At 39.9% G+C, this 14,465-nt stretch overlaps 1 protein-coding gene across 1 annotated transcript; it reads left to right on the top strand.

The window, feature by feature from the left end:
• Window positions 1-1,314: 1,314 nt before the first annotated feature.
• twsg2 (twisted gastrulation homolog 2) lies at window positions 1,315-10,460 on the top strand. Its single transcript, NM_001015756.1, has 5 exons — window positions 1,315-1,441; window positions 5,083-5,238; window positions 6,324-6,423; window positions 8,453-8,665; window positions 9,862-10,460. Exons 1-5 carry the CDS (start codon window positions 1,430-1,432, stop codon window positions 10,113-10,115), a joined length of 735 nt encoding a protein of 244 aa, NP_001015756.1. The 5' UTR covers window positions 1,315-1,429; the 3' UTR covers window positions 10,116-10,460.
• The last annotated feature ends 4,005 nt before the right edge of the window (window positions 10,461-14,465 follow it).

The following is a 14,465-nucleotide window of genomic DNA, read 5'->3' as shown; positions in this document are numbered from 1 at the left end:
AAATTGCTTAGTAAATGTGCCCCCTAATAATATGTTCTATGATTTTTATTTTTTTGTGAGAGCCTGCATAGATTGTTACATGACATTCTGGCAGCTCATCCTTCAGAAGATCTATTATCTCCTCATTAAAAATTGACTAAGCCTGCTCCTGTGGGAAAGGCCACAGTGGTTTACAAGGGGCTAGGGGCATAGTTGTCAGGGTGGATTTGTACTAATAATCTATATCTATAACTGACGTCTGTAGATATCAGTCACTGTCTATACATTTTGTAGAGGGCCCAGCAACTAAATAATAAAAAAGACTGTCAAACATAGCAGGTACTATACAGCACAATATAATATTTTCTCCTCTGTTCTGAAATACCAGCTGCCTTATGAAGTATTCCCTATTCTGCCCAGCTAATGTGCGTTCCTGTTCTGACTTTGTTCTGTCTGTGTTTCAGTTATTTGGCCATTAAACAGCAACCAGTCATCTCTATAAATTACAGTGGGTTCCAAAGCAACGGTGCTGACTTGCGTTTGACTGTATATTTGTCCCGTGGGATGTTAAGCTGGTCAGACATGGGGTTTAATTTAGAATAATGACTGCAGGTCGATTGTCATGACAATCTCATCACATCAACTGTCACATATTGTGCTGTATAAAGAAAGATGCATGAGCTGACATAAAGTAACATCTTGGGGTGTCAGCTGCCTGCTCTTAAATTGGCTATTCACTAAGGGAGAATACACACCGAGCTACTTAGTAGCAGATACTTGACACGGCTACTAAACACCAGAAAATACCCTGCCATAGACAAAACTGAGAATTGAGCATTGTCTATTTTGGTAGCCGTGGCAAGTAGCTGCTACTAAGTAGCTTTGTGTGTCTTCACCCTCAAAAGGTACCCAAATGTCACCAAAGAATCGTTCCTAAGCAAAATGATTATCAGATATAATACATGTCCAAAAATTTGGGGGATAAAGATTCCAAAAATATTTTACTGTGGGGTCAAGTAAGTTTTGTCTTTAATATAGTAAATAGTCCCTTTAATCACCAGCCTATGTTAGTGAGGTACTCATTATAAATTGTTTTCAGATCATACTCCATCCTGTCCTCTTTAGTTCTGTATACCTTTTACATTAAATATATGTAACCGCCCCTCCAGCCATCTCTTTCACCCTCTGTCCATTTGTTTCTGGCTTGCAGCCAGTTTCTGATCTTTTCCACATGTTTCTAGTTTTTTTTCTTTTGACTCTGCATAAGTGCCAGTTTTTTTCTCTACTGACAGCCCCTCTTCCACTTTCCACTCCCCCCACCACACACAAAGCTCTCTCCCCCTGCCTGGCAGTCAGGGGCTCTACCTACACACAGATTTCTGCCTCTCCCTGGACATAGATCTGTTGGCAGAAGGGACGACACTGAGAGCTGGAGCAACAAGACTGCAGGATGAAGAGTCGGGTGAGTGCAGAATGCATAGAAACATCTGGGAAAATATTGCTGTGAACTGACCAATTGACACTGTTTAGTCGGTTCTTGCTTCTTTATTCTTTGGATTTTGTTTAGGTTAGGACTGTGGCCTGTTCTCCTGGGGGTGTAACTGCTGCTTTTATAAACAGAGAACTTGATTTTGAAGTAGGTCTCCTTCGTATTCTTCAGGCATATTGATCAGTTTTACTGTTCCCGCTCAGCCTTTCTTTACTGTTTCCAAACATTTTTCCCTGCACAAACACATTTCCAGTGTTCTATATACACTATAATTATCACTACATACACTGTAATTATCTGTATATGATGTGAACCTAAATGATTTAGGTTTTGCTAAAAACACAGATTTTTGTTTCTTCATGGACGAATGACTTTGAGGAACTGGTTTCACATCTCCACTGAGCTTCTTTATCTGATATTGCAAGTCTCTTTCTATTTAAGTGATTTGGGCCAAGACAGTACATCTCCCATGCGGTGTTTAACAGTGTGTATCTGGCAAAGCAACAACTCTGAATGACGTCTTTAATGTTTTATTGAGTGAGTGTTAGTAATGTAAAACTAAAGAGTTACAGCTTATGCAGGGAAGACAAGAATTCTCAGAAACGCTATGAATATGTTTAATATATTTGTCCTGCTGTAAATAGATAAAGGGACAGACATGTTGGCTGCCTGCCTTCCCTTCTATTTGCATTCAGTGTTGTTTCCGTTTACTAATTTCCCCAAGATACACATTTGGTAAAGACAAAGCCATTTTCCCATGTAACATTTTAAAATATTTGAATGCATTGGTAGGAAGACCCATCCTCGGAGAAGGGTTGTGGGAGCAGTCCAAGCCATTAAATAAAGTACAATGGAAGTGCTTCTGATCTAGCTAGAATTGCTACAACACAGTAATTTATTCCACACAAGTGCATACATTCTAACATTACATCCAATAAGCTCATTACAAGTTAAACTGTTCTGGACCATACGTGTCACATATGTTGTTATACAACTAACATGCAATGTGCAAAAGCCAAGCTACCATAAGCTACCAACTGTATCCCAGAACAAACAGTATTTGTTCCTGAAAATGTCCAATGCTACAAAAGTCTTTTGGTTTCACAAATTATGCCCATAGCTGTATGCTGAATCATAGTCCTCACTGGGAGGCCAATTAGAGACAGATTTTAGAGTGGATGATCTGAATATTTTTAAAACCATATTAGACAGTGTCATTGCTAGCATTAAAACATAAAAAATGTACGCAACATAATTTGCTAAGTGCAACAGGACTAAACAACAATTAAACATAGCCATGCCCCTTGGGTACAGAACACTTTTTTAACAGGACACATTTATTTCATCCAAAGCCCTAGTTGCAGGCCTATGCCTTTTGAGAAGTTATCACCATGGATATTTGGACAAGGATGACTGATATTGGAATGGTTTTCAGTACTGTTAAGCTTGGTCATCTTCTAACTGTAAATCATGTATCAATGTCCTAACAATAGGCTGAAAGGTAGAAGAGCTCTAAATGTCAATATAAAGTAAGAAGCAGGCCTGGCCTAAGTGATCATTGGTGCATGGTCCAAACTGTATCCTTAACTAAACCAAGGAATTTTTCTACACTTATTCCTAATCCCACTAATCCTGATCCTGATCCCAGGGACTGCAGGATCTGTACTTGGAACTATACCAGAAACTGTTATATTTTTCCATTTTATTAGCAAATGCCACTTCAGTTGAAAAAGCATTACAATAATATATATATATTCCATAATGGCAAGCTCATTATTGATGATACCATACAAAAGAAAACACAATATTATACATTTCTAAGTTCCAGTACAGTTGAGTGGATATACAGTATATTTATAAAGCCAAAAAGGCACCACACTCAAATGGGCATAAATGATTTATAAGCACCTCATGGAGTGAAGGTGGTTATGCACAGTTATTATATAATACCTTTTGTCTCAGCTCCCAGCCTGCAGACCCGCCAGGGACTAAAAGACAGATGCATCCAATAGTGTAAAAAAAACCTTTAATACTAATAAATATTTTGTTTAAATTTGCAGTCACAAATTAGTGGTAGTATATTTGCATAACATAAAAGTCTCTCCTTTGTGTTCCTACTATCACTTCTAGCAGTGGGGTGTATCTTCCACCTCCACTCTGCATCATGTTACACCAGCATGACATCTCTTAGAGTAGTGGCACACATGCCATTTTCCTGCCACATGCATTTTTATTGATCGATTATTGATTAATTTTCACTGATAGTGTCTGCTTCTGTAACTGTTTAGTTCCTAAACCTGACTGTTTTGCCAACCTGACTGTCCTTTCTCAACCTATCAGTTATAGCTTTTAAAGCCAATGAACTACTGCTGCATAAAAATGGCCGCACCCTTATAGAACTTGGGGGAAGTACTTGTTTGGTAAAATCATAAAGCTCAAGAGACAATGTTTATACATAGTAACATAGTAATTTAGGTTGAAAAAAGACACATGTCCATCACGTTCAACTATAATGCCTATATATAACCTGCCTAACTGCTAGTTGATCCACAGGAAGGCAAAAAAAAAACCATCTGAAGCCTCTCTAATTTATAGCAGAGGGGAAAAAAATTATTTCCTGACTTCAAGATGGCAATCCGACCCTGTATCAACTTGTACTAAGAGCTATCTCCCATAACCCTGTATTCTAGTTGCCCTTCTCTGGACCCTCTCTAATTTAATAATGTCCCATTTGAGCACTGGAGACCAAAGCTGAACAGCATATTCTAGATGGGGCCTTACCAGTAAAGCACCCCCTCCTCCCATGAATCTATGCCCCTTTTAATACAGTTCAAAACCCTGTTTGCCCTTGCAGCTGCTGCCTGGCATTGCTTGCTACAAGTTTATTATCTACAAGGACTGCAAGGTCCTTCTCCATTATGGATTTGCCAAGTGCAGTCCCATTAAGTAAATAACTGGCTTGCATATTTTTACATCCCAGGTGTATGACCTTACATTTATCCACATTTAATCTCATCTGCATACATACATCTGCCACTTAGCTGCCCAGATTGCCAGTTTTTCAAGATCCTGCTGCAAGGATGCCACATCCTGAATAGAATTAACTGGTCTGGAGAGTTATTTGTCATCTGCAAACACTGATTCATTGCTTATAATACTCTCCCCTAAGTCATTTATGAAGAAGTTAAACAAAAGTGGACCCAATACAGAACCCTGAGGGACCCCACTGAGAACCTTATTCCAAGTAGAGAATGTACCATTAACAACCACCCTCTGTACCCGATCCTGTAGCCAGTTTTCTATCCATGTGCAAACGACTTCACTAGGACCAATAGATCTTAGTTTAGAAAGCAGTTGTTTGTGGTAAATGGTATCAAATGCTTTGGCAAAATCCAAATAGATCACATCTACTACCCATGTTTATAATGTTCTATGTTTACCTTAGTTTATCTTCCACATTTGCCTCTTCTGATGATTGGTGCTCAGCTGCACCCTTGATCTACAGCAACCCTAAACATGGCAGTAATTTTAGAGTTCCCACAGGTGGCTCCATCTATATTCACATCAGACGTGCTTTAGACATATTATAATATATACACGTGTCTATATTACAGGGTCCTACAGAGGATGTGAAGGGTGCAGCTCATCAGAGAAAATGGCACCCAGGAGTTTTACTCTTTATTGCAGCTTTAATATGCTCTGCCTTCTCCTTGGTAACTGGCTGTAATAAAGCCCTCTGTGCGAGTGATGTCAGCAAATGTCTGTTGCAGGTGAGAGATGGTAATAAGTTGTTCCTAAAAAGATTATAAGGTAGTAGCATTATATATTTGAAATATTTCCCCATCCCTTAAGTAGTTTATCTAACTATCTAACTATATTTGATGCATAGTAGACCCAAAGGGTCCATTTGATTATTTTGTGGGCATTTACAGCAATGCTGTCCAACTGAAACAAGTGGCATAAGGGCTTGGCACCCCACAAAAATATATTTGGGGGGGCAGGGCTCGAACAGTCTCTCTTCTCCAGGCTGCCTGTTCACACATACACTACCAGTCTCTCATTCGCAGCAAGGGGCAAAATTAAACTGGCATATGGGGCTGGGAAGAACTAGTATGCATCAGATCCCAAGGTTTAGGAACCCCATAACATGTTTGAGGGCCAAAATTTATTAAAATAGTGGTGTAATAAAATGGAATCTGTGGAGTCTTGTGCACATTGGAGGCAGCATGCTTTCACTTGTACAGGCCTGTTTTATATACTTATTTATATAGCAATGGCATTTACAGTATTTACCAGTTTATGAAATATTTAGTAATCAGACGAAATGGTGACCAGAAGAAACAAAACAATCAATATGTCCAAGCTCTGATCCTAAATGTGTATTATCAAATAGTGTTACATATGCCACTGTTAGAATTGGGTGCTAAAAAAAATTATATGTTCGACAGCACTTCTAAAATGTTATTTTTATTTTGTTAAATTGCCTTTATTTCGCTGCATGGTTTTAGCCAGAGCAGAGCAATTTCACATGTAAAACTTGAGCTGTGCTCTCCACCATCTAACCAAGATCTGAGTCTGCAAAGTCTTATCCCCCAACCCGATAACTTTAAATGGCCCCTTGCAGGTGCAAACTCCCTTTGTTTATAATAGAGGGCAGAAAGGTTCACGGTGTGATTAGGACTGTGCTAAAAGCTTACCTTGGATCTTTTACATTGCAAGCCCATAGGGTTAATTTATGTAGTAAACTGCTCAAAACTAACTGTTGATTGGTTGCTGTCAGTAACTGAATTTGTGCTATTTAGTAGCAATTTTTGTAAATCAGCCCCTTTGACTTTAACTTCTTTATACTCTGTAGGAACTCTGCCAGTGCCAAGTAAAGGAAGGAAACTGCTCCTGCTGTCCCGAGTGTTTGCTGTGCATGGGGAGCCTGTGGGATCAGTGTTGTGACTGCGTTGGTAAGATGGTTTACACACACACGTGTTACTCCCTCACTGCTCTGCACCCGTATTTTACAGCCAAACCCAACTTTGATCTATTTCAGTTCCTGGCAAGGCATGGCTTGCTCTGTAAATGAATGTGTCATCTAGAAAGAAGGAATAATATTTAGTCAGGAAGTGGAAAGATTAAAAAAATGCTGTACCAGGTGTTGGCACATAGAAATGATCGCTTTAAGAACAGAAAAGACCATTTATGCAAGAAAGAACTTGTATTAAATCATAACAAACAAGTGTGAATGTGCAGAAATTGTAGCTTTTTCTAAAAAATAAGAAAACAAGCGATTCAGTTTGCATTGTGTATGGGCATCTGTTATTAATGCAGGCATAGAAGGAAGGATTGGTATAACATATCCTGATGTACAGGTAAAACTAAACAGCAGCTCTTTTGCTGGGACTTAAAACCTGCAAATAAATGTAACTTAAATTCTTAGTGACCCTAATTTAAAAAAAATGCACCAATTATAAATGTGTCTAGTTCTATTAATGAGCTACACAAGATTCATATTGGAAGAGTCCTATTTCCCTTGTGACACTGTCAATAAAATAGATGTCAGGACAAATGTGCAATTATATTGCTAGGAGTCGTTGCAGTACTGGGCAACTAACATACCGGTAGTTTATGGGCGTGCCATGGCTCGCACCCCGCCCCCCCCCCCCCGCGTGGACGTATGTTCTGCAAAAAGCAGTGCATTAAAGTCAACAGCAGCCATAAGTGAGCCAACCATTTGCGGTATACATTCAGTTAACCAGCAGGTGGACAGAAGAGGGACTTGTTTGCATTGACAACTAATTTACAGTATATGAAACCAACATATTCTGCTGCACTTTACAGAGATCATTCACCTCAGTTCTTGCCCCAGCTGAGCTTACAAACTATAGTCCTAATACTTTTATGCACATTTTAGTCAGTTTCATCAGGAGCCTCAATGTTTTCAGAATGTGGAAGGAAACCCACAGTAGCATGGAGAAAACAAACTCCATGTAGGTTGTTCTGTTGTTCTAACAAACCCAGCAAACATTAAATTCATGATTACTTTTGCTTTAAGGGGAACTAAAGGCTGACATAATATGAAAGGAAGTATGCAGAAAATGTTCTCATGTTTAAAAAAGTGATCTGATCATCACTGTAGGGCTAGTCATAAGTTAATTGCCTATGCAGAAAAGTTAGCCAATAAAATGTCTCCTGCATAGCTCTCCTTTCTAATGCTAGTTGGGCTCTGGCAGTAGTGGGCCGGGTGTCCTAGGCTCAAATGCCCCCCTTGCCCAGCCCCCACTCAGGAACACAAGTTGATGAGGACAAGGGGTAGAGAACAGCAGAGGTTCATGCCTAGCACACCACACTGTTTCACCCTAGGCACATGCCTTTTCTGCCTACCCCTAGCTCCAGCCCTGGGCTTCAGAGACAGTGCAGCATCCCCAGCACAGTTCTTTGTTTTGATAACTGCTGCATAGTCATTGACTAAATTGACTATGTCCCAGTCATTTATCTGATAGGGACACACAATGAGTTAATTTACCAAAAGAACAGAGTATTGGCATAGGGACTGTAGCATCTGTCAAAATACAATATTGTAATCCTTGCAGACCAAACTATTAAAGCTTGTGTTAAAAAATAATGAGATTTAAAAAGGGGTTGATTATATGATGGTAGCATCTTTATAAGGCTATTGTAAGCTGACAGCACTGTGAGGTCACCTTATGCAGGAAGTTATAATTGGAAAAGTTGCCTACATAAGGCATTAAACTCTAAGCTCCCCTTCTTGTTGCAATCTTTGAACTCTGCAGGAGCAGAAAGAACAAAAGAGGATTTCAATAATCCTTAAACTTAATTTTAAAAATGTAAATTGCACAAGTGCTCTGGAAAGTAATTATTAATAATAATATAACATTTTATATATGACAGCCAGTGTAAGCTGAGGATCAGTGTCAGGAGGGAATGAAACTGAAATGCAAATAAATGTAACTCCTCTTCTCATCTATGTCTCAGGATTATGCAGCAAAAATAAGGAAAGCAAAAAGCATTCAGCTCGGCGAAGCTCCCTGGAAGAGCTGCCTGTCTCTGTCCCCTCTTTATTCCGGGCTGTGAGTTCCATGCAAGAAGGAGAGTCAGCCCTTGGATGGACAGCCCATAATCTGCCTATTTTGGAGGAGCTGGCACAGAGTACTCACATGGACCATATTTTGCTAGGGGCACATTCAGGTTTGTTGGCATGCATATTTATGGCAACCCTTAGTAAAAGTGACATTCTACTTCCTGTTCCCTACAAGCAGAATCAAAAGAAATTAGCTATCCACTGAGATGCCTTTTGTATTGCTCTATAGGGTAAGAACCCACGGAGCGGTTCAGTTGCCCACAATGGATTTCTGCTATTGTTGGTGATGAACTTACTTTCCATCTGCAACAATAGGAGTCGACAGTGGAAATCCCTTTGCGTCTCTTTGGTAATCCAAAGTCACGCAAAGTTTCCTCCTGCAGCATCTTCACACGACTTGTGAAGCTATGTGAAAGACTTTCAAATGGCAACTCCTATTGTTGCCATTGGAAAGCCATTTGGAAGTGGTTTGTAGCCCGCAATAGCAGAGATCTATCACGGGGTGGGGATTGTTTATACAAAGGGATTCTCAGTAGACTGTTGATATGTTTTTACTGAGCTCACTGGGAAACAGAAGTAGAATGTGACTTTCAGTTTCAAATGTTTCTCTGTTTGGTGCAAGAGATATTTTTTAGTTTTAATTATATAACACGAACACTTTTCATTGCACAAATGTTGGAAAACAGCTTATACTGCCTCCTTAACCTTCAATCTGCATTTAGTGGAGAGAAAATATGAATTCCAAACCTCAGACTGGGTCTGACCTCAGCCTCCCAGGGGGTTAGTTTACTAGTTTAGCAATTGTGTTGAGTGTAGCTACTACTAAGGTGGACTTTATTCAAACATCATTACAGTAAATTATATGTCTCCTTGTCCCAGCCATTTTGGTGGCCAAATTATGCTGATTAGGTGTGAGGCTTGTGTGGATCTATCAGCCATCAACTGGCCACAGTTGTATTTAGCAGGTGGCATATTCTAACCTGCCAGAATGATATTTGAGCAGCAAATGGCATCTCTTGAATTGTAATGTACAGTAACATAACGGGCAAGTTGCTCTTGCAGCAGATTCTTTCCTCTCTTACAAGTGTTGTATTCCAAATAGTTAATGCCCCCTGGTGCAGCAAAAATCTCTTGAGTATATTCCTTTGGGACCTTGCCTAAACTGGCACGCTGTAAACACAATGAAAACAAGGCTATAACTGGTGGAAAAAAAGGCCTGAGAGATGGATGTATGTGTCTATAGCAATATAGCTACTAGATAAATGAGAAATTAACAGTAGTCTATCTCTCTCATTCACTACAGTTGTGACTGCTTCACCCTTGACAAACATATCTGGTTCCTGCACAGTGTTGTACTTTAACCCTTGCATGTCCATGAGACGTTGCCATCAGTCCTGTGAATCTGTTGGATCACCCAGGTATCGTTGGTTTCACAATGGCTGCTGTCAGTGTGTGGGACCAGACTGTCATGGATATGGAAGCAAAGAACCCCTCTGCCTGCAATGCCAGCCCAAAGAGATGATGCCAGAAGGAAAAAAAGAGAGGGCTACAGTATGAGAGGAACCTTGAATAACCACTGGTTAAAAACCAACAAATTACAATACTCAGTTGCCTTAAACATAATTAATGCAAGATAATGTGTGTATTTTACAGACCTACCACAGAATATAGTAGGTGGCTGCTTCTATATAAGGGAAAACTGTGTCAGTATTGTCAACCTTTCCTGCTGAAGTTCCAGAGCTTATTGGACTATAAATGTGAGCTTTCACACCCCAAATTTGCTACATAGCACATTATGTAGTCCTAGTATTATACTGGCTGGCAGATCTGATTCTTTTGGTTTCTAAATTCAATGAAAAATAATAATAAATGGCTGAATTCTAAATGCCTAAAACGCCTAAACCTGATGTTAAATGTTTTCTGTTGTCCGTAACTCACAAAGCAATCTGCAGTATATGGGGTAATAGGATTGCTGCTTTTGCATACACACGAACAAGGTTGTACCTTAATGTTAACAAAACACAATAATACAGATACAAATAAAAAGTAGCTGATCACAATTTGGGCATTAACAGGGAACTGATCTATCAAGGTGTCAGAGGAAAGTGCAGAGTGCAGCTACAGTTACATTTATACAAGACCTCTATTTGGGCATCAGTCCAGGAGTCAGTAAACCCTGTGCCTGCTCGGACCCCTGTGTACACAGTTGCATAGTGTGAATTAGTTGCCAGTGCTAGCCACAATACTAATACATCAGTGAGACAATCGATTACGGGCCACGGCAACAGTTTCCAAAAATATCTGCCCATCCGCATCCATTGGTATTGCCGCATGTAAAACACTAGTGGTGAGCCAGTCAGTCACACTCAGATGTAAATGTATTTGGGAGCCACACAAGCATAAAAAAAGCACTGTTGTTGGCTGTGGAGCCTGCAGTAGGTTCTGTTTGGAAGAAAACTTGTATTTATATGGCTCTGAAACTTGTCTCCAGGCCAGAAATTTAAAAATAAGCACTTGCTTTGAGGTCACTGGGAGCAACAGCAAAGGGGTTAGTGAGCAACAAATTGTTCATGAGCCACTGGTTGTGGGCCTGTGAAGGTCTATATATTATATATATATATATATAAGAACTGGTAGCATTTACAATTAATGCAGTCTTTTTAGCAGGTTTTTCTAAAAGCATCCCCTGATTTTTCACATTTTCATAATAATTCAAAAACTCTAAAAAATAAATAATGAAAACCAATTGCAGCGTTTCTTAGAATTCGTCACTTAGCATTCGAACCACCCCTTTAAGTTTCACTTGAAACTGGGTGAAATAGAAAACAATGATGGGGTTAACTTCCCCTTGAATCTGCGGTAAACAGAAAACAATGAGGGGATTAATGTCTCCTTGAAACTGTGTCAGGCTGACTATTTTATTACTCTACTGTTCTAAGCTTCCATAGGACTCAATGGTACTCGACAGATCAAACCTGCCAAATTTTTGTTTTACAAAAAAAGTTAACTAAACATTGATAAACCACAAATTATGGGAGTTATTTTCGAAAAACTCAAATTTTTCAGGGAAAATTTCCAAAAAAAATAATATTTTAGAGAAACAATATCAGAAAAAAACTGGAGAAAATCCATCATAAATCTCGAAAATATCTAGAAGTAAATAAATGTACTTTTTCTCAAAATTGCTTAGTTTTTATCTGTTGATCTAGAACCTACAAAAAACAATTTTGTTTGATTTTATATAGTTCTGTAGAGAGACATGAATAGCATATGACCTGTGTTTATCTCCCTGTATGTGTGCTATATGTGGCACACACAGCCAGATCTGCTGATTTGGTGTGGTTGCCAAATGAGTGGATCTGGCTCTAATTTAGCCAATCACATGCTGGGACAAATAGAAGAATTTTTTGGGATATTATTGTTCCTTTAACTGGAAGAATGCAGTGGAATCTCAAAAGAGTATTTAACAAATAATACTCAAGAAAGAACTGTATATGTATCATGATGGCTTACCATGTATAATCATGAATACTACCTAACTCAGGGCTTTGGAAATTATAAATTTTTATAATTAAAAGGAAGAGCTGACAGATGTTTTGCTGATTATAGTTCATTCTAAGTTGAGTGGGAAGGATGGTTATCTACACATTGCAGCAGAGTGACAGTACATGGTGGTGCCTAAATAAACATGCATTTGCAATAAGAGTAATTTTTAAAAAAAGCTTGGCCCTAGCAGGAAAACAGAAAACAAGTAAGTTTTTCCTTGAGAGGTGAATAAATGAAGAGGGCTGCTACCAAATTCCCCGCTGGTAAAAGATAATGCTAAACATTAAATACCAAGAGGGAGGCCTAAGAAGCAGGTCCATCCAAATTTCTTTAATTCCCCTTACTACTCTTTTAATACTAGCTTTGAGCAAAAGTGCCTTCTAGTGCAAAGACCTTTCTTTGACCATTTAGATCTGCATAGTACAACTTGAAAGGATAAAAAGGTTAATAGTTATTTAAAATGAGAATGCTGGCTCTCACATGAAGAATGTTAGTGCAGATCCTACCAAAGGACTTTGCTACAAACCAAGTACATCAGGTCTAGCCATTTCATACAGGAGGACCAGGAGCAAGTACAATTCTGTATAAATGATCTCCTGTTGTGATTGAGTATAATTGTATTATGCATCTTTGCACAGTGATGTAACTTGTTCATGTCGGGCCCCCCTACAAAGAAATCTTTTGAGGGAGCCCGGTGCAAACAGTCCCTCCTGCCCCACTCCCCCTCCAGGTCCGCACCTCGCCGAACCTCTCAGCCCACACTGCTCTTAAGGTAGGAGAGGGGCTGGGAGGGGGAATTAAAATACAGCAGACCCCGTGGTCTGCCCCCCCCCCCGTAACTGTGGGGGTCTGCTGTATGGGTAGTTACGCCCAGGGTCGGACTGGGGGGTGCAGAGCCTACCAGGGCTTCTGCCTCAGGGACCCCTCAATGGCTCCCCACTGCGGCCACCTCCCCGCAGGGCCTCCCACCTATCCGACCCCCCAGAGGGTCAGTGGAGCACCCTGCAGGGATCAGGCCCAGTTCAACTATGGTTACACCACTGTCTTTGCCCCTACTGGTCTGGCACTATACAGGCATATAGATCAGCACCACTGGCTATGGAAATACATTGAATTGTGTTGTGTTGCAACACAATTCAATGTGTGTCCAGAACCACAGAAAGTCTATGCACAGATTTATTTTTAGTGTTATAAAGTGCTGTAGTGATTCTACAAAGTTATGTGAGCTATAGTGCTCAGTATCAGTCTGGCCACGAGACAAGGTCAGAACCTTGCCTTAGGGGCGACAAGAGCCACCATTTTTTAAAATGGAAATTCAGCTCTTTACTGCAGAAAGCACAATAGGGCTCTTTGCACTAGAGATGTGCCCCCCCTGACCCACTCCGCTTCGACATTAAAGTTGTAAGTATAGAGTGAAAGAGGGCTGCTGTCTAGGTGGCAGCAGCCCCAGAATAGGCGCTGATAGTGCTTTTTTCAAAAACAAGCTCAGCATGCGGATTTCCCACTTAGTACCAATTTTTTCTGGAAAGACATTAAAATGCAGGAACAGTGTCCAAAGTGTAATTTGCTTTTATTTTTAAAAAGGATTTAAAACATATTGCATTGACATACATCACACTTCTGATCACATAGTCACTTTTTCTAGTGTTATAATGAAGCCAGCAAAGTGGAAAAAATTGGTTGAAGCAGCCTTTTTTGCACTTTTCACACTGTGTGGGGCATTGTAAATTACCTCTAATATGCAATCATTATAAGTGTAAAACTAATTCAGATATCATCACACTGCACCAGGACTTTTTGTTTGAGTTTAGTATTGAAGAGATTGAAGGAGATTTCTCCATGGAGGAATTCAAGGAGAGAATGAAGGTAAGACGTAAGAAGTGAAAAAGATTTAAGGCAGGAAACAGCAATGGCTGTGCAACCAGGCAGTGGCTCTGAAATGAACAGATGAGTTGGCCAGGAATGTATGGAGAGAAGGAAGGGGGTCATTTACCATAACCAGTCGCTCAAAAGCACACCCCATGGTGCTCATTCAGAAATAACTGTGGGCTGGCTGTGCTCTGCATATAAGCAGCAGTTAAAAATAAGATGATAGGTGCAAAGCATTATGCCAAAGGGCAAGTGGTAGGTACACCCTGTGCTTGTCACCACTCCCTAACTTGTGAGTCTAAATGATTTGAAAGTTAAGGGATGGAAGGGGATCATTAGGGAAGATGTTTACATAACTTCCTTCATAAGTACAGTTCTACTAAACACAGACATTAATTTTGGAGTTTAAAGGCCTGTGGCCTGGTGAGAACCTTGCCTTTAGGTGGCAGTGAGCGGCTAGTTACCAGGGGCAGCAAAAAGCCACCTCTGCTA

This window comes from Xenopus tropicalis, chromosome 1 (assembly GCF_000004195.4).
Source record: "Xenopus tropicalis strain Nigerian chromosome 1, UCB_Xtro_10.0, whole genome shotgun sequence".
NCBI classification, from domain to species: domain Eukaryota; kingdom Metazoa; phylum Chordata; class Amphibia; order Anura; family Pipidae; genus Xenopus; species Xenopus tropicalis.
Note: the sequence above shows the minus strand (reverse complement) of the source record. Positions and strands in the feature narration are given on the sequence as shown.

Coding starts and splice junctions, on each gene's coding strand:
- twsg2 (NM_001015756.1), top strand. Junction 5,239..6,323: donor TCAGCAAATGTCTGTTGCAG/GTGAGAGATGGT, acceptor TATACTCTGTAG/GAACTCTGCCAGTGCCAAGT. Junction 8,666..9,861: donor TTTGCTAGGGGCACATTCAG/GTTTGTTGGCAT, acceptor CATTCACTACAG/TTGTGACTGCTTCACCCTTG.